Source organism: Chiloscyllium punctatum, chromosome 26 (assembly GCF_047496795.1).
Source record: "Chiloscyllium punctatum isolate Juve2018m chromosome 26, sChiPun1.3, whole genome shotgun sequence".
In the NCBI taxonomy this organism is placed as follows: Eukaryota; Metazoa; Chordata; class Chondrichthyes; order Orectolobiformes; family Hemiscylliidae; genus Chiloscyllium; species Chiloscyllium punctatum.
Genome location: NC_092764.1, coordinates 28,996,347 through 29,017,165, shown reverse-complemented (window position 1 = coordinate 29,017,165; position 20,819 = coordinate 28,996,347). Strand labels below are relative to the sequence as shown.

Below are 20,819 nucleotides of genomic sequence, written 5' to 3'. Positions count from 1 at the left end.
TCTCTATGTCGGGGAGACCAAACGTAAACTTAGGGAACAGTTCAGCTGGGCCCGCAGGGGCCAACCAGACCTCCCAGTCACTGCTCATTTTAATTTTCCTTCCCAATCCCTTTCCGACATAACAATCCTTGGCCTCCTCCAATGCCACAACAAACTAAACCGCAAATTGGAGGAACAATACCTCATCTTTCGCCTGGGCAGCCTACAGCCCAGAGGACTCAACATTGAGCTCTCCAAGGCAAAAGTGAGGACTGCAGGTGCTGGAAATCAGAGCCTAGATTAGAGTGGTGCTGGAAAAGCACAGCAGGTCAGGCAGCATCTGAGAAGCAGGAAAACCTAAGTTTTGGGCAAAAGCCCTTCATCAGGAAACTCCAATTGGAATTCTCCAATTTCAAATAACCTCCCTTCACATCCCTTGACTTCCTTTGCAGACCCCCCTTCCGTCAATCGGATTAATTCCTCCCATTGACCAACCAGATTGTACCCTCTACCTGTCTTCACATATCCCCACGTCATCACCTTGCCTCCAGCTCCCCCTACACCCATTCTCAGTCCTGAAGAATGGTTACACCCAAACGTCGATTTCTCTACCTCTTGATGCTGCCTGGCTTGCTGTGTTCTTCCAGCCTCTTGCCTGCCTACTGTGGATTCCAGCATCTGCAGTTTTTTGTTGTCTCTGGCATCTTCCCAGTAGTTTTCAAAGAATTTAGACTTTTCTTTTCTACAGCTGCCTTGGTTTGTTCCATTCATGACTGCTTCTATCTCATCCAACAGGAGGAGTATCTACTGCTCAGATACTGGCTACTTGGATCTCTGTGCTCTAGCTTGTGTCAGGTGAACACTGCCATTGCGATATGAGCCCTAATAATCACATATATAACAACAACAAAAACATAAATTGCTGGAAAAGCTCAGCAAATCTGGCAGCATTTGTGGAAAGAAATCAGAGTTAACGCTTTGGGTCGAATGACTCTACCTCAGAGTAGGGTCTAATAATCACATATTAGTTTTGTTGACTGTGTATTGTCTTGCTGCAGAGAAAGAGCATCAGTGTTCATCGTGCATTGAATTGTAAGCATTCCTAGTTGCAGCTGTGTATCAAATACATCAAAATCACATTTCATAAGTGCCAAGGTGTCAAAGCACACTCTGACAATCTCATCAAATTGTTCAGAAATCCCTATTCTATTGGAGATCCAATAATAATTTTCAGAGGTATACAAATCACGGGAGACAAATGCCTTTCCTTCTGCTGAAGCTACTGTATTGTTCAAAGCTAATGAAATGAGTATGATGAAATTTCTCAAAAATGATCAGAGTTCTTAATTTGTAAATATTTGCAGATTCAAATGATCTGTTATAAAATCCTTGTTACTAATTATCTGACTATTCATATTTATATACTATGCTCATAAAATATGTTCACATTTTAATACCATCCACTTACCAACTGGGTACTTTCTTTAAATTTGTCATTCAATTCATCAGTTTCTCTTTTGAGCTCTCCTACTTGTTCTTTCAGTTTCTGAGACTGTCTTTGTAACTCCTCTTGTCTCGTTTGTTCTGATTTTAGTTCTTCTCGAAGTCTGTTGCTCTCATCTTCCTTTTGATGAATCTAAAAACAGGCAAAATTATAAATAAGGTAAAAACAATGACTGCAGATGCTGGAAACCAGATTCCTGATGAAGGGTTTTTGCCCGAAATGTCGATTTTACCGCTCCTCAGATGCTGCCTGAACTGCTGTGCTCTTACAGCACCACTAATCCAGAAAATTATAAATAAGTGAATCCTTCTGTACCCTGGACCAAATTATTAATGAATATAAGAACATAAGAGGTAGGAGCAAGAGTAAGTCATTTGGCCCCCGAAACCCTGGCTCATCATTCAACAAGATCACGGCTGGTCTGTCCCAGTCCTCAACTCCTCTCTGATGCCAGCTCAGCAGTCATCAACTCCCTGATATTTCAAATATCTATCTACCTCATCTTGAAATACTTCCAGTGATCTAGCCTTCACAATTCTCTGGGGTAGGAAATTCTAGGCATTCACTACTCTTGAGGGAGAAGAAACGCCTTTGCCTCTCAGTTTGAAATGGCTTTCCATTTTCTATAACTGTGTTCCCAGTTTGTGATTTCCGCTACTGGAAGTATCTTCTCAATATCTACATTGACAAGCCCTCTCACAATCTTGTATGTTTCAATGTCTGTGTACGTTCTTCTAACTTTGAATAAATAAATGCGTAACCTATTTAGCCATTTTTGATAAGTCAACACATTCATACCAGGAATCAGCCTTGTGAATGTTTTTTTAACAGCTTCCAATGCCAGTATGCTGTACTTCGTTTTAAATATAGGACCAAAATTGCACAGAGTACCTGAGAGCAGCCTCATCAACACGCCGTACAATTGTAACAAAACTTCCCTGTTTTCAAGCTTCATCTCCTCCCCCCCACAAAATAAAGGTCAAAATTCTGTTTGCCTTCTTAACTATTTGCTACATCTGCATGATAACTTTTCATGTGTCATGCACAAGAACACTCAGATCCCTCTGCTTTGAACTTTTTGGCATTGCTCTCCATTTAACTAATCCACTTTTGATTCTTATCCCTAAAGAGCACAATCTCATGCTTTCCTAAATCACATTTGTCAAGTGTTTGACTCCTCAATCAAGGATGGTACTAACAATGGGCTTAGCAAGTCCACTGGAACAACTTTATATGAGGTGGTCATCTAATGGAATACCTACCAGTTCATTGACCAAAAGACAGAATGAACTAATGGAATGATGAGCAGAATGTAAGGGTCCTCAGCAAAATATCCAGAATGCAACACCACTGGGAGAGGTGAGTACTATTGGAGAAGGGGACTAAGGGAGTACTGCAAAATGGAAGGGTTCACATAGACTTCTTCTTCAGTGGTGAAAAGCTGACAAGATACTCTCGGCTCAGAGTGGAGTCTTGACCCTTCTAGCCATATCTGAGTCCTTGTTGTTACTGTGGCTCCCTGATGTAGCTGATAAATCTAGCCACCTCCACCTGCTGACTTCTAGGTGACTGTTCACTTCCACAAATTTGCAGTGGGGTCCCATGCAATGCCAGATCACAGGGGAACAGAGCATTTGATTGGGGCCTTAATTCATTGTCTACCTGCCTGCCACAATAGACTGGACTACCAGTTCCCATGATAACCACCTACTGGGTAAGTCGTATGGAGTTGGGACAGTTTTGGGGAGGTCAGACACTGTTGAAGGGCTGTCCTGAAGGAGTTTTTCTGCTACTTATCAAGCCCCACCCAAATCTAATTCTGACTCCACAGTCAGCAAAATTCAACTCATTATTCACCCACCTGCATTTGTAGCATTTTAATCTGCTCTTTGCTGGTGTTGACTTCCATCTCCAACTTGCAAATTGATTGCTGGTGCTTGAGTCCTTCTGTGACCGCAGTTTCGTGACTCTGTTTATTCTGAGCATTTTCAGCTTTAAGTTTTTCAATTTGTACCCTATTTATATTAATGAAAAATAGAGAATCTAATTAAGGATGTTGTTGCCACAATGGTTTCCACATATCGAGGACAGTGATCATGGTATCATAAGATTTTGGTTGATTATGGAAAAGGACAAAGAAAATATTGGCGTAAAAATAATTAATTAGGGAAAAGGCAACAACATTAGAATGGATCTGTACCAGGTAAGTTGGTCTCAAAATCTGACAGGTAGGATGGTAACTGAATAATGGACTATCTCTAAAGAAGTCAGTTCAGGTTCGACAAGATATATTCCCATGAAAATGGAAGGAAGGATAGAAAATCCAGAGCTTCCTAGCTGTCGAAAGAGACAGCATTATGATAAAGAAGGCACAGTGTACTTATGACAGATGTCAGGTGGATCACACAGCTAAGACCCAGGCTGATTATACAAGTTAGGCCTCTTTCCTTGAAAAAGAGAATGTGCAGTGGAAATTTGATAGAGGTATTCAAAATCATGACGGGCCTGGACAGAGCAGATAGGGAGAAGATCTGGACTACTAGGGGAAGAATCGAGAACAAATGGGTTTAAGGTAATTGGCAAAGCAAGCAATGACAACGTTAGGAGAATTAGTATCCCATAGTGACTAGTTATGAGCTGGAATGTGAAAACTATGAGTATAGTGGAGGCAGAGTCAATGGAGAATTTCAAGAGGGAATTGTATTATTATCTAAAAAAGCAAAACATGTTCAAATTACATGGAGAATGCGGAGCATGGCAATAAATGAATTACTCTTTTAGAGAATTGACACAGACACAACAGAATAGAAAGCATCCTGACATGCTGTAACAGCATTGTCACTTTATAATAAAGTCTAAAAACATTTCCTCAATTGCTAGAAATAATTATCCCAACAAATTTACAAGATGTTTTCATGTCAGAATTCTAATTTCTCTTTCTGGGTGTCTTTGTCAAAATAACAAGAATTTGGATACATAAGAGTTCAGTTTTGCTATGTAACTACCATCAAGCAAATGCGTTAAAGAGAATATTCAGATGATTTTACAATAGCAAAACCTTTCTTTGTGGGAAAAACAATGACCGCAGATGCTGGAAACAAGATTCTGGATTACTGGTGCTGGAACAGCACAGCAGTTCAGGCAGCATCCAAGGAGCTTCGAAATCGACGTTTCCGGCAAAAGCCCTTCATCAGGAATAAAAGCAGAGATCCTGAAGCATGGAGAGATAAGCTAGAGGAGGGTGGGGGTGGGGAGAAAGTAGCAGAGAGTACAATAGGTGAGTGGGGGAGGAGATGAAGGTGATAGGTCAGGGAGGAGAGGGTGGACTGGATAGGTGGAAAAGGAGATAGGCAGGTAGGACAAGTCCGGACAAGTCATGGGGACAGTGCTGAGCTAGAAGTTTGGAACTAGGGTGAGGTGGGGGAAGGGGAAAGGAGGAAACTGTTAAAGTCCACATTGATGCCCTGGGGTTGAAGTGTTCCGAGGCGGAAGATGATCGTTCTTCCTCCAGGCGTCTGATGGTGAGGGAGCAGCGGTGAAGGAGGCCCAGGACCTCTATGTCCTTGGCAGAGTGGGAGGGGGAGTTGAAATGTTGGGCCATGGGCCGGTGTGGTTGATTGGTGCGGGTGTCCCGGAGATGTTCCCTAAAGCGCTCTGCTAGGAGGCGCCCAGTCTCCCCAATGTAGAGGAGAGCAACGGATACAATAAATGATATTAGTGGATGTGCAGGTAAAACTTTGATGGATGTGGAAGGCTCCTTTCGGGCCTTGGATAGAGGTGAGGGAGGAGGTGTGGGCGCAGGTTTTACAGTTCCTGCGGTGGCAGGGGAAGGTGCCAGGATGGGAGGGTGAGTTGTAGGGGGGCGTGGACCTGACCAGGTAGTCACAGAGGGAATGGTCTTTGCGGAAGGCGGAAAGGGGTGGGGAGGGAAATATATCCCTGGTGGTGGGGTCTGTTTGGAGGTGGCGGAAATGTCGGCGGATGATTTGGCTTATGCGAAGGTTGGTAGGGTGGAAGGCGAGCCCCAAGGGCGTTCTGTCCTTGTTATGGTTGGATGGGTGGGGTCTGAGGGCGGAGGTGTGGGATGTGGACGAGATGCGTTGGAGGGCATCTTTAATCACGTGGGAAGGGAATTGCGGTCTATAAAGAAGGAGGCCATCTGGTGTGTTCTGTGGTGGAACTGGTCCTCCTGGAGCAGATATGGCGGAGGCAGAGGAGTTGGGAATACGGGATGGCATTGTTGCAAGAGATAGGGTGGGAAGAGGTGTAATCCAGGTAGCTGTGGGAGTCGGTGGGTTTGTAAAAAATGTCAGTGTCAAGTCGGTCGTCATTAATGGAGATGGAGAGGTCCAGGAAGGGGAGGGAGGTGTCAGAGATGGTCCAGGTAAATTTAAGGTCAGGGTGGAATGTGTTGGTGAAGTTGATGAATTACTCAACCTCCTCGCGGGGGCACGAGGTGGTGCCAATGCAGTCATCAGTGTAGCGGAGGAAGAGGTGGGGAGTGGTGCCGGTGTAATTACGGAAGATGGACTGTTCTACGTAGCCAACAAAGAGACAGGCATAGCTGGGGTCCATACGTGTGCACATGGCTACCCCCTCCTCTAGCTTATCTCTCCATGCTTCAGGCTGTCTGCCTTTATTCCTGATGAAGGGCTTTTGCCCGAAACGTCGATTTCGCTGCTCCTTGGATGCTGCCTGAACTGCTGTGCTCTTCCAGCACCACTAATCCAGAAACCTTTGTTTGTGCCTGACTGATGAGGGTAATTTTTAAAATAAAACTCAAAATGTTTCTTTTTTCATTTTTGTGCAATCAGAAATACCAGGAGAACTTTGCCAGGCTTCTCCAAGCTCCTCTTGGTTGCGATATCTTGTTGCTCTCCACCTCCAACCCATAGAAGTATTGTTTCCTCGACTTGGAGATGGGTATGGTCACCGAACATTGTGGTAGCCCAGAATTGAAAGTTTATCCTGAGGGAATTATTTTCCACTAACAGCTCCCCCAGCCCTATGCTAATGTTGAATAGCATCCACTTGAAAACTACTTGAAAGGCCAATTCACTACAGTGCGACTCCCTATCCTTTATACCGTAAATTTCTATAAAACAGTCTCTGACAAAGAACATTTAATATACTTCAGCATATTGTCTATAATGATGAGAAACATTGATCTAAAAATCTATGTGATAATTCTAATGCAATTTCATGTTTGAAATATATTCCTGCAGAGATGTTCAATACAATGCAATGAGTAAAATAACCTATCTCTAATAATGTGTGAAATTATGAGCCTTTTTTGTGCTATAGTATATTTACTTATTCACTCTGTCAAAAGAAATATTTCTCACTGAATAAAGTTCCAACAACAAACAGACATCACAAACAACTAACTCCTATAATGGTTAATCAATATTGCAGACTGCCAGCATCTTTCCATGCCACCACACTAGCATAAAGCCTAATCAATACACCAGCAATTATGTTTGCCAGGTCTGCGGTAGAAGACACTTAAGGAATCATTTCAGGTTTGACAAAATACCTAGTTTATTCTTCATTCCATCACTTAATTACTAATCCTATCTAATACCTATTGGCATATCATGTAGTCAACACTTCTGTTCACTTACTGTGCAGTCATCTTTCTAAATGATGATAGGAAAATATTGCAGCAATAATGTCAGATTGCTTTTTTAAACAATTCTTTGAAACAAATATTTACAATTTTACTGTTCAAATATTCCAACGTATTGATATTAACTAAAAGAGTTCATGTTGCTATCTGAAATTTAAAGAAAAGGCAATAAATGTTTAAAGCGTTGCTTAAGAGGTTAGCTGATGTGAATTCATACAAATAAAAAATACACAAACATTGGATTTTAAAACTATGCCCTTAAAGCTAATTGTAAGAAAACTGATATATAATGAATAATACTCAGCAAAAATCTGAAATTTATACCTGTATTAACCTGCCCACCCTAATTAAGTTACTTTCTGTTGGCTTTTTGTTAAGAATGCAGTAACATAGCTCTAAACTACAAGTTTCCAAACTGGAGACAACAAGGTTATTGGCAATGATTGTAAATGAAGGGGGTGGTTGAGGGGTGGGGAGATTAGTGGAGAACAATAGCTACAACTAATTATCAGGTGATGCCAGTAATACATATATTCTCTGTTGATATCAAATGAGGCCTGGTCGCTAAAGTGGACAGGGCCTCTAAACAGGAACATCAAGTGTGCTGACCAGCATAGTTTCAGCAACTAGTCACCTGGTTGCAACTCTAGGCTATAATCCACTCTCATATAATTATTATACAGAGATCAACCAGTTGTCAACACAATGCTCAATAAAATTGGTTTCAGTGGTATTTATAACATGAGGCACAAAGATCATTAATTACCAGGGTCTACATTCAAATACCTTCAGGGTTTAGATTTGAATAATCCTTAAGGCTTACCTGAGCATAAAAAAAGCATTAAAAAAGCAAAGCAAGGCACGGAAGAGATGCTAGGAGCTTCCAAGCAGGAGCAAAGTGAATTAGTGCTAAGAGATAAAACAAGGAGCTCTGATAAGCACCCTGGCCAATCCATGAATTGTGTGCCTGTCCCTGTGCACAAAGTGTATTGGCAACAGCATCAAAATGACAGTTGCCTGTGTTCTCCAAAATTCAGCACTGAAGTGCCTCACTGTATTCTAATTTTGGTCAGAAATGTACAATGAAAATGTGGTAAGATTGACATGAGTCCAATGCCAAAGTCCATGAACTTTGGAGTGATCACTGCTCATGGAACACATCACAAGACATTGGGATGTTGCTGTCCAAGGTGGAGGTCTAGAGGAGGAAGTAGTAAACTGGAGTCATTAAATATCTACTCTATCTTTTGTGTTAAAAATTGTCACCGTCCAGTTTCTAACTGGGAGAATGAGAAACAACATACCAATGAGGTAATAGTATGCCAATGCATAAAACTTTTGGTTTATTCCCTTATCATTTAGTTTTCTGAGTTATCTTTGCAGAAGAGCACTTCTTTACTATTTATGTAGTTATCCGATCACATTATGGTGGGTTACCTAAAATCTTATGAATGCCCATCAATGGAAGAAACTGCTTTGTGAAACAAGTACTTTCCTCCTTGTAGTATCCCAGATTTCTGAGCCAGCCGATTGTCTTCAGATTGGCGCAGGTATTTGCTACAGAATCCTGGATGATGAAACCAGACATTTTCCTTTATTTAGCCATGCCTGAATCTGTGGACAATGCATCTCATCTCATTTAAAATTGATGATCTGAAATTCTTCTCCTACTCTTTGTGCTTGTTTGATTGCTGAGGTAAACATGTCCAGATACTCAGTCACATTACTAAAAGATTGGTGCTCGCTCAACATGACCTCTGTCACTGGTGTTGACTGTTCTGTTTTCTGGAAGAAAAACGTTGCCACCAATTCCACAAAATCTGAGACTTCCTTCATGTTGATAACATGCCAGCATCTTATTGGATTGTTTCATTTATTTATGTTCTACCATGAATTGAGTGAAGTCTTCTCCTGATCAGTCAATAATGGTTTCTTTTTCCTCGACTAGTGCTCGAACAGCTGTGTGCTTCTGGGCGAGATGTTTTCTGGAAGCCTATCAATCGCCTTCAATTCCTCTTATGCACATGATGTTGAGACAGGCACACAAGCTCAAAAATGAATTTGGTTGATTGTGAATAACGTACACGTGTAACTATAGCATTCCTATTCTTCTGTCAGTTGCACTTGGCATCTGTAGTATTATTGAAGCAAGCTGCAGCTTCTACTTCTTCAGCCACAGTAACTGGTGCCTTAGTATAGTAACATTTGCTTATGTATCAAGGGCAAAATCAACAGGATATCCATTTATGTAAACAGGTTCTGTCTCTTTTGGCTCATCTGGATTAGTTAGGAGTATCTCAGGTTGTCTTGTCCAGAGGAAGGATATCATCAAGTGAAGGTATCCTTACTAATAGCCATGGACATGCCAGTGTATACACTTCTAATTCAGACTATTTCCACTGTCTGAAACTACGCTTTACTTCTGTACATCTTCTAGAAATGACCTATAGTTTTATAAATGTAGTATTCCTTCGAGATGCATGGATCTTGTCTAATCTTATGATTCCTTAATGTCTCACAGTGCTGGTTTGTTTAGCATCAGCTGTTTGGGTTGTTCTTTGTTGTTGGCCTGTTGCATGTATGTTTAGAGTGTTCATACCTTACAAAGTTAACAGACTCTATTGGCTTCTTGAAGGAGTGTTTGTCTTCTCCTCTCAGGATCTGTCTGTGTCTTTCTGGTGAGTGCTTCCAGCATGATTTGAATAGCTTTCTCTGAAATTAAATCTCCCTTGAATTATAACAAATCTGACAAGTTTCATTAAGAACTTCAACAACCATTCTGGGTGGACTATTGCAATTTTTGGATCAGTTTGAGTTGCATGTTATGGAGGATTTTTCGGTACAAGGCTGAGCAACTTTTCTTGCTCTATCTAACCAACATTGCCTCATTAATTCATCTCTTACATCCAATTTCTGCCCCATTTGATCACATACATTCATAGAATAACCTGCCACTCAGTGGATATCAACGTAAAGATTAATAGAATATATGGATGAGTGCTGGCATTCCAAAGTTGTCCTGCTCAGTGAGAGACAGAATCAGTACTTGGTGCAGAAAGGGAAGACAGCATTGCATTTCTTAAACAATGACCTGTAGGTCTTGGTAAATAAGGTACTGCAAAGGAGCAACATCCTCTTCTTATAGGACTGGCAAAGATGATTGTGCCACCAGATCTGGGTCAATGTCATCCCCAAGGTGTGGAGGAATGGTAAACAGGGCAAAATGAAGGTTAATGACCTTTTCCACTCTGCCAGGGTAAGTGCTAAACTCTTCTCTTTGCCACTTCAGACTCAATCTAACAGTGCCACTTCCAACATCTCCCATCAAGGCTCATGTCCAACCACCCGCAATGTTGGCTCAGGTATACCTCCTCACAGCTCTTCTCTCAGCCTTCCACATCACTATCTTGGCATGACTCCATGCTGTCTTCTTAGTCCTTTGGAACATCTCACCACCTTTCCCTGATATGCATCAGCACCGTGTCACCCACTGTCATCTCACTCTTTCCCCACCTTTTCTCATTACAGGAGAAGGTGGCCCATAACAGGGCAGAGGGATCTCATACAGGTCATGGGGGTGGGGAAGGGCGGGGGGGGGGGGGGGGGGGGGGGCGGTTGGGAGGTGGGAATCAGGTGATTCTGACATCGGTGATTTTACTCCCAATAAGGAGAAAATCCTAAGGCTCACAATAGTATTGGTCCTGCGGGAATGCCAAATTACTTAGTATCACTCTACATGGCACTGCTAACTCATGCCTATGATACTTTCTTTCTCTTCCTGTCTTGTAGGTTCCTCAAGTCTCCCCACGATGTCTATGGAGAAACAGCCAGCTGTGGAAGAACTGCCTTCCTCTACGAGAGAATTGAGATCTCAGAGAAAGAATTTGCAAGGCTGTCTCTTACATTCCAGAAGCCCAGTTAGTGGGATCCATAGGCATAGAAAGTGTGGGTTCGCACTCTGATGAGCACCACACTGTGACGCTTGCAGCTGACTGAGGAAGAAAACAGTCCAGGCAGCTGGGATTTGAAGAACTGCCAAGGGCCAGCCACCTGCTCAGCCCTAGGAAGTGGATAATCCAGTGGTTCTGGTAATCAGGGGCATCACCCAAAATGCACAGGGAAGTAAGCAGCAGCAGCAGATGCACAGAGGATGCAATGGTCCTCAATGTCCTGAAGCTGCATTCCTGCAATGTCATGCAACTGTCTGTCTGCCTACACTGCCATGGGAAGCCAGGATAAACATTGCCCAGAGCTGCTGGAAAAGTGAACTCACTTGCACTCCATCACCTCAGCTAGTGGTCCTCAGCCCAAAGACAGGGATTAGAGAACCTTGACACCAGTCCAAGTGGCCTGTCCTCATATGGAGACTGGGTGGGTTGGGGTGGGGTGGGGTGGGGAGGTTTCCAGGAATACCAAGCTAAAAGTGGAATCACACAAGCCCCTTGGTAATTTCCACTTAGGATACTACAAAGGTGGCCAAGCTCTCCTCCTCCATCACACCTGCCTCTGACCCTTGGAAGTTCAAGTCAAGGAGGGTCAACTTGCCTCTGGCAAAAGATCCTTAGCATATCTGGCTTGTCCAGACACAAGTATCTGTGGGGTCAGAGTAGACCTTCCAGAACCATTCTTCGAGACCAGGGAAGGCAATAAATTGTAATGGAAGGGAGAGAAAGAAGGAAACGTACTGAGGACAGTTTTGTGACATTGGTAGAGAAGACATTTTCGTCAATGGAATTGTGTACATAAATAATGATGACTTTAACATTCATGGATCTGCTTTGAATCTCTCTGTGTAGGTAGTCAATGCAGTTACACACCAGCTAGCAAAAATTCATGGTCACTCATGAGGCTTGGATGGAGGTCTGTGCTGACAGCCAATTGCATCATCAGTAAACAGGAGGAACAATGGGAACACATGGCACTGGGTGCTGCTGACACCTTTGTCCCTCTTGGTTCAAAATCCCGTATGATTGGCTCTGTCTGAGGAAAGTGTAGAGTTCAAAGATTTGTCCTGTGGTGGTGTTGCCAGGGATGTGCCACGTACAAAGAGGGTCAATGCTGTAGAATGGCCAGGGAATCTGACAGCCTCTGTGACTGTTCACTACACTTTTCATGGGCCTGTGACCAATGTCATTCCCACTTAAAAGCTCGATGTGTGGGTAATTGTTGCAGTCTGTCCCCTCATTTACCCTGCTGACCCTGTGTGCTTGCAGCCATTTTCTACTATTGCACATTTTCGAATTCCAGCAAGATGGAAGGTAACAGTGAACGTTCCTCTTTGGTGGCTTTCAGCCTCAGTCTGACCATGTCAGTGAGTGTACCCAAACATCAACATCCTTTTTCTGGGAGGCAATCCCATCCATCCCACAGGATTCACACATCTCCCAAGCCAACATCCACCCATCCAATTTCACCTACACTAGCCTACCATTTCAATCTAGACTCTGGCATAACGTGCACATGCTCAAGGTGCACATTCATTGATCCGCTCTTCCCTCACATGAAACTCGGGTGTTCGTGACCGTGGATGACCCTCCCTTCAGCATTACACCCTTCCCAGCCATGCTTTACAGTGTTGACCCCTTTGAAGTCCTGCTCCCCATCACAGTTGCACTGTGTCCTTACCTACACCAGGCATCCTCTGCCCTGAAGGCTAAACTGCTAAGGCTCCCACCTTTTTCCTTGGTTTCTATCTGTAGGTGTTGCTTAAGTCCTAGCAATTATGGCAGATTAAATGTAGTTGTACTTATTGCTGTCATGCAATAAATCATCTGTTGTCTCAGACACACCTGACTGGCTGACCGTGGCCCACTCCCTGGACTGTACCAACATGAGCCCCCTGACCAAGCCAGCTCTCAACCGGATGCTTGACCATGGCCAATGCCCCTGCCTGGTATGGAAGGCTGCCCTGTGCCTGGGCCAACTGACTGACAGGTGCCTCCATGAACTTTATTCTGGATAGAGTCAGATCCATTGCTGCCTGCTGCACATGTATTGTATTTTTCGCATATAGTGTAGATGTGAGATTGATGTAACACACTACTGTACAGCAAGATGTTTGGTCCCTAGACTGAGGATTGCTTAGCAGCAAGACATTTTTTTTTAGATTACTTACAGTGTGGAAACAGGCCCTTCAGCCCAACAAGTCCACACCGCACCCGCCGAAGCGCAACCCACCCTACCCCTACATCTACCCCTTACCTAACACTAGGGGCAATTCAGCATGGCCAATTCACCTGACCAGCACATCTTTGGAGTGTGGGAGGAAACCGGAGCACCCGGAGGAAACCCACGCAGACACGGGGAGAACGTGCAAACTCCACACAGAGAGTTGCCTGAGGCGGGAATTGAACCTGGATCTCTGGCGCTGTGAGGCAGCAGTGCTAACCACTGTGCCACCATGCCGCCCATGCTACCTGAATGTGTGACTGAGCTAATTGGAATGGTAAGGCAGGCAGCTGTTTTTTTTTATTTCAAAAATATACTTTATTCATAAAATACTTTAATGGTCTGTACAGTTGGACATGCCATACATATGTAAACATTCCATTTGTTTGCATACCGAAAACAGAGTAATCATTCCTATTTACAGGTCTGTACGATTCCATTCTTAGCTGAGGCATCAGCAGAGCCCAAATGACTGCGTGGGCCCCTGTTCTTCTTTAGGCAGGCAGATGTTACACGGTGGTCTTTCCCCACCACGCCTTGGCGGCAGTTGCCCCAAGTTTCAGTGTGTCCCTCAACACGTAGTCCTGGACCTTGGCATGTGCCAGTCTGCAACACTCAGTCGGGGTCAACTCCTTCAGCTGGAAGATCAACAGGTTTCGGACCGCCCAGAGAGCGTCCTTCACCGAGTTGATGATCCTCCAGGCACAGTTGATGTTCGTTTCGGTGTGCTTCCTGGGGAACAGGCCGTAGAGCACAGAGTCCCGCGTCACGGCGCTGCTCGGGACGAACCTCGACAAACACCACTGCATTCCTCTCCAGACTTCTTCTGCGTAGGCACATTCCAGAAGGAGGTGGGTGACAGTCTCCTCCCCCCTGCAGCCACTTCGAGGGCAGCGTGCAGTGCGGCTGAGAGTCCGGGCGTGCATGAAGGATCTCACAGGCAGAGCCCTTTTCACCACCAGCCAAGCCATGTCTTGGTGCTTGTTGGAAAGTTCTGGTGATGAGGCATTCTGCCAAATGGCTTTGACAGTCTGCTCAGGGAACCGCTCGATAGGATCTGCCCTCTCCTTTTCCCCAAGGGTCTCAAGGACACTATGTGCTGACCACTTCCTGATGGACTTGTGGTCAAAGATGTTTTTCTGCATAAACTTCTCCACGAAGGACAGGGTGATATGGAACGGTCCAACTATTCGGAGCGTTCCGCGGCAGCGAGGCCAGGCCCATCCTTCGCAACACCGGGGACAGGTAAAACCTCAGTACGTAGTGACACTTGGTGTTTGCATACTGGGGATCCACGCACAGCCTGATGCAGCCACACACAAAGGTGGCCATCAGGGTAAGGGTGGCATTGGGTGTATTTTTTCCCCCGTTGCCCAGATCTTTGTACAGCGAGTCCCTTCGGACCCGGTCCATCTTTGACCTCCATATAAACTGGAAGATGGCCCGGGTGACTGCAGCGGCACAGGTTCTGGGAATAGGCCAGACCTGTGCCACGTATAATAGCAATGACAGTACCTCACACCTGCTGACCAGGGTTTTTCCCGCGATGGAGAGCGACCGTAGCTTCCATCTGCCCAGTTTCTGCCTCACTTTGCTGATACGCTCCTCCCAAGACTTGGCGCACGCCCCAGCCCCCCCGAACCAAATACCCAGCACCTTCAGGTGGTTGGTCCTGACGGTGAAGGGGATCAAGGATTGGTCGGCCCAGTTCCTGAAGAGCATGGCCTCGCTCTTGCCTTGGTTTACCTTGGCCCCCGAGGCCCATTCGAACTGTTCACAGATGCACATGAGTCTGCGCATGGACAGCGGATCCGAGCAGAAAACGGCGACGTCATCCATGTACAGGGAGGCCTTAACCTGCAGGCCCCTGCTGCCAGGATTAGTCACCCCTCTCAGGCTCGCATCCTTCCTGATGGACTCGGCAAATGGCTCTATGCAGCACACAAACAAGGCAGGAGAGAGAGGGCAGCCCTGCCTGACTCCAGATCTGACTGGGAAGCTATCTGATTCCCACCCATTGATTGAGACTGCACTGACAATGTTGGTGTAGAGCAGTCTGATCCAAATGCAGATTCCCTCCCCAAAGCCCATTTTAGAGAGAACATCTCTCATATACCTGTGTGATATCCTGTCAAAGGCTTTCTCCTGGTCCAGGCTGATGAGGCAGGTGTCCAACCCTCTGTCCTGCACGTAGGCGATCGTATCCCTGAGGAGTGCGAGACTCTCAGTGATCTTCCTGCCCGGCACAGCACAGGTTTGGTCAGGGTGGATCACCGACACCAGAGCAGACCTGACCCGGTTGGCGATTACCTTTGACAGAATTTTGTAATCTGCATTCAACAGTGAGATTGGTCTCCAATTTCTGATTTCCTTCCGCTTGTAGATGAGGGTGATGATGCCTTTCCTCATGGATTCACTCATGGTACCTGCCCGAAGCATACTGACATACACCTCCAGCAGGTCCTGGTCAATCAAGTCCCACAGAGCGGAATAGAGCTCGACCGGTAAGCCGTCGCTTCCGGGAGTTTTATTCTTTTTGAAGGACTCAAGGGCCTTGGTCAGCTCATCCAGAGATAGCAGCTGGTCCAGCCTCTCGCGTGTTCTGTCATCTAAGACCTCCGTGATAGAGGACAGGAACGACTGGGAGGCCGCGCTGTCGGTTGGCTTTGTGTCATACAGACTGGCATAGAAGGATTTACTGATCCTCATAACGTCAGCCTGAGATGACGTTAGCGAGCCATCTTCTTCCTTCAGGTTGCTGAGCACAGAGCTCTCTTTGTGCATCTTCTGAAAGAAACGCAAGAAGGCAGCTGTGAGCAAACAGCTAGGTGCTACATTTGTTATCTAGGTCTGTGAGCAGGGTGGATATTCCTGTGTGTTGTGTTCCTGATGCAACCTTTCAGTGCAAGTCGCTGCTGCAACCTGCAATACAAGGCTGTGCTTCCAGAGTGTCTGAATTCTGGTTGATGTTGTCTGTTAATAACATCATCCATCATCCATAAGTTGGATTAAGTTTTAGTATTCAATTTTGGGGCAATGCTGCACCTTAGAAACTGCCAGCTCCATGATGACCAATATTTTACCTTTGTATGGTTCTTCTTTGACATTGAATCTACTAAGAAGCATTAATATTATTCCATTGTCTTTTTCTCAATTTGTTGTTTAATCTTAGTGCTAAAAAGGTCTTTCAAATTTATCATTTCATTTTTTAAAAAATTGCTGTTATTTAACCTTGTGCTCACCATTGTTGTTTTAAACTGAATGACTTGTGGAGCTTGTTAGACTCTGCAACACAGCAATGGAGCTGTCTGTGCTTTATATGTCAATCATTTTAACTCTGTTTCTGCAATACTATGTTGAATTTTTTTAGTAAAGCTTTAAGTTGAATTATTGGTTATTTTGTTATAATTCATTACTTCTGAGGATTTTGAATCTGTTTCTGAAATGCTTTATCTCTGTATTGCTTATTGGCTTTTCCTGTATTTTTGAGCATTTGCCTGCCTTTTTGAACAATTCAAATTAGTGATTACCCACTGGTTCTAGGGGTTTCACACCTTCTGAGGCAAGATTTTTCCTTTCTTTCTTTCTGGGCAAAATGAATATTTTTTCACTTTTCATAGTCTAAAACAACAAACACTTCTCTCAGCATAAATGTTTAAATTAAGTTCTCTGGCTGTTACACTTATAAATGTTCCCACCAAACTCACAGCTTAATTATTGAGACTTAATCCTTTCAAATTTGTATTTTTTTCTGGTTTTTATTCTTTGGCTAGACATTTTAATGAGATTGTTTCAAAATAGCTTTCATCAGTTCAATTAAATTCTGAGACTTACCCGATTCTGTAACTTTGGTCTAAGTTTCTTCCCTGACTTTTTTGCAGCTCCGGCAAGTATCAATGTTGGTCAATGGAAGTGAAAGCTCTCTTTTACACTCCCTTGCCTTCCTATTCTGGTCTTTGACCCATTTTTCCCAAGTTATTCCATCTACTTCCTGAAACTTGCAGCTGTTCTGTTCACAGTCTTCCTCGTTCATACCTCTGTATTTTCTAAGTGTGGCAAGCTTTTCCCTCTTCTGAGCCTATCTTGTTGCCCTAGTTTATCTTATCAGCTTTAGAATGAAGTTTTGCCTTTGGAGTGCTGAACTTGCCTTTTTGCTGCTTCCAATGTTGTTACGGTCTCTCTAAGTTTGTAATCATGTTTCAGCTGCTGACTGTCGTTTTAAAGTGGTAATGCTCTTAAAATGGTAAACTCACTTGCTTGAAAATTCTCCTGTTCTTCTGTGTATTTGGGATCTTATCTTCTTGTGGTGGGGGTCAAATCTACACTGCTGCAGATGACAATTCCTGGTATCTTATCTCTCCAGTATGTGATACTGGGTTGTTTGAGGTAATTTGCTACTCAACAATCCTCCTTTGCTTTGGATCTATCTGGGAATTAGCCGTACAAGATGCACCATGGTAAAGAATCTACAGAAGCGGCATTGTTCTGAGACAACAAGATGATATAGTGTGTGATAACAATAAGTATGCCTACGTTTGGTTTGCCATAATTGCTAGGACCTTAAGGAACTACCATAGATTTAACTACTCTTGCCAAAAGCTACAGTAGAACTCCTTGTCGTCACCCCCAGACAGCATGTGATATCAGTGAAATGGGTGGAACCAATATAACATGAACATTAACCCTTTCAGCATTATTACGTTACACAACAATATTTTTCAAAGCATAAAACTATTCCAGTAAATAATCTCAAGTCTGAAAGGAAATAAATTTTATCTGGGTAGTATTTAGTCAATTACTGAATTTAGATTTATTGTGAAAGCACAACTATTGTCAAGTACTATTCTTAAAGTCTGTGTTATTGTTAATTAATGACATCTCAATCAATGATTTCAGCTGGCCCAGTTAAGGCAGGTTCTTTCCAATTAAAATTCTCTCCAAAATTAATTTGCAATTTTCTATGACAGGTTGGAATTATTTGACAGCATACTAGCAGAGACATGCAAAATATCCAGGGCTGGAAGTTTTGGAAGTTTGTTTTAAGCATGAGATTGGCAAAACCCTCAGATGGCTTCAAAAAACACTTAAAAGTAACTATTAATGTTGTTTTGCTAGCTTCTGCTGATTTCATGCTAAAGAATGAAGTGACAAGGAACCTGGAGAATCTTGCATAATTTCAGGATGATAATCTGGATTCTTAGAAAATGCAAGTCAGGAGAAAATAATTGGGACTTTGTGCAAGATTGCTTATATCATGATTTTGTTCCATACTAGTTGATTGTAGAAGGGGTTGTGCACAAGGACTGAATAGCACGTGCATTCTTCAAGTGAAACAAAGTTAGATATTTGGTATAATTTGTTCATGGTTGCAGATATAATTTAGTCACCATTTTAAAGTCAATCGTGTTCTCTTTATTTTTAAGATATGTTTTAATGAAATATAATTATTTTTTTATAGTTAAAAAGCAACATACAACTTGAGAAATAGAAAATTTGAATTGGCTAAAGCAATGATCTTTTCTGCAGTACAGGCTGAGTAGCTAGGAAGGATTAAGCTGAGGTACTGCAGCACTACTGCATAGGTTGTTCATAAGATTTTTGACCATTGAATTATGTGCTCTTTAACTGGAACTCTGAGTCCAAACTAATTTGGCAGAAATACAACACTGGACAAACTTAGCAGTAACTTGCTTTCTGATCAACAATGCACTAAACATTTCACCTGTTAGCATCGATCTCTTCTTTGTTGCTAGTTTCTCGCTCTTTCAGAATTTTAAGCTCTGATTGTAGTTTACGATTTGCCTGTTCATGCCGGACAATCTCTGTAACACGATCACTGAGCTGATCTTGTGTGGTTTGTAGGCTACTCTCCATCAGCAAAAGTTTCTCCTGATGGTGTGCCAGCTCCTGTGCTGTGAAGAACAGTCACACAATAACACTGAGTTTATAATTTTGTAAATGATTCAAGGATTTGCCTACAGTAAATGATTTTCAGTTTATTAATACACAGGATGAAACCACAGTCAATCATCCTTAAAATAAACTTGAGCTTTATTTTTAAAGTTTTTATTTTAAAGTTCTGAAGAAGTGTCATTGGACCCAAAACATTAACTCTTAATTCTCTCCAAAATGCTGCCAGACCTGCTGAGTTTTTCCAGCAATTGATTTCATTATGGACTGACCAGATCCCTTCAAAACATTTTAAGAAGGTAGCCCAGACCTTAACTTTTTTTATTTTAATAGCAGCTGTAAAGTGGATATTCCAGGAGTAATGCAGCTGGTCAAACCACACATTTAAAGTCCACTGAAGAAACACGAACAAAAGAAAACAGAAGTTAGAATAACAACTGATTTGATAACTCAACTGACTCTATCGCAACTTAAACAAGGAGCTGGTTCGATTCCTGCAACATCCCATAAACATCCCTTGGCAAAAGGTAAATTCAAACATAGATTCTTACAGGCAGGAGAGGTTTCAGAGAGAAAGTTCAGACAAGATCTCTGTTGAAGTATGGAACCTGTAGTTGCTTCTCTGCTATCAGCAGTCTTTTGACTCCCTGCTAAAGCCACAAGGGGTATGGCAACTGTCATTCCTTCACTACTGACTGTTATATATAGACTTAGAGTTCAAATATTTCACAAGTAATAAGAGCACAGAACTGATGTGGCATAAATTTTGCATTGCTGATACCGTCCTTGAATAACATAGGTTAAGCTATGAAGATGTGTTGCGCGAGTTGCGCTGATGACGTGAAACAAATCTGTCAAAATGATAATGAGGAATTGCACAAATTAAGAATTGTATTATCCTCACAGAAGCAGTATTAAACTGAATATGCTCAAGCCATTATTAATAAAGATTTTGTGAGCACTTGTTTGCTTGTTGCGGAACCTTTTGCATTTAAACTGGTGACTGGATTACCTACAAAACAACAATGATTATGTTTTAAAAGTCATTAATCGATTGTGTAGTCTTTTGAGACAACCTGAAGATGTGATGAGATGCTACATAAATGTGAGCTCTTTTGTTTTGCTTGTGCATATCATTAGTGCACCATCCTTAATAGAGCTGTAAACTGAATAAAGATAGTAAAGGAAACAGGAGTAGTGCTATGAAAACTACCTCATGATTAGAAAACTGGGCAAACTAGTCATATAACAAATGCATGGACGATGTATTCTAAAACACAAGACATAACATGCAATACTCTTACACAATATTTTTTACTTCATTATTGGTTAACACGTTATTGATTACTGCAAATCACAAATTTAACATATCATCAAACAAGAATCAATAACAAATAATTTACACTTGCAGAAGCAGCAGATTAGACACGGTTGTTAATTCTGAAAGCAAGGATTACTTCTTTATTTTTATTAACATGGATACTTTTGTGTAGAACAAAAATAAAAAAAATCACTAGTGCTGCTCACCATGCTTATCTAACTGCACACATCAGATTTTGTGTTGGTCAGCAGGTTTCATATATTTTCAAAGTGCTATCATTTCTGTAAAATGATCAGGAACAGACATGT

At 42.8% G+C, this 20,819-nt stretch overlaps 1 protein-coding gene across 7 annotated transcripts in view; it reads right to left on the bottom strand.

Moving 5' to 3' along the window:
• pmfbp1 (polyamine modulated factor 1 binding protein 1) overlaps positions 1–20,819 on the bottom strand; it is an 829,187-nt gene that overhangs the window by 135,390 nt on the left and 672,978 nt on the right. For all 7 annotated transcript variants that reach the window (XM_072595986.1, XM_072595983.1, XM_072595987.1 and 4 more), the window contains 3 exons: positions 19,003–19,192; positions 3,345–3,498; positions 1,448–1,615 (listed from right to left, as the gene is read on the bottom strand). In XM_072595986.1, the coding sequence (XP_072452087.1) occupies positions 1,448–1,615; positions 3,345–3,498; positions 19,003–19,192 (512 nt within the window). The remainder of the gene's footprint in view (positions 1–1,447; positions 1,616–3,344; positions 3,499–19,002; positions 19,193–20,819) is intronic.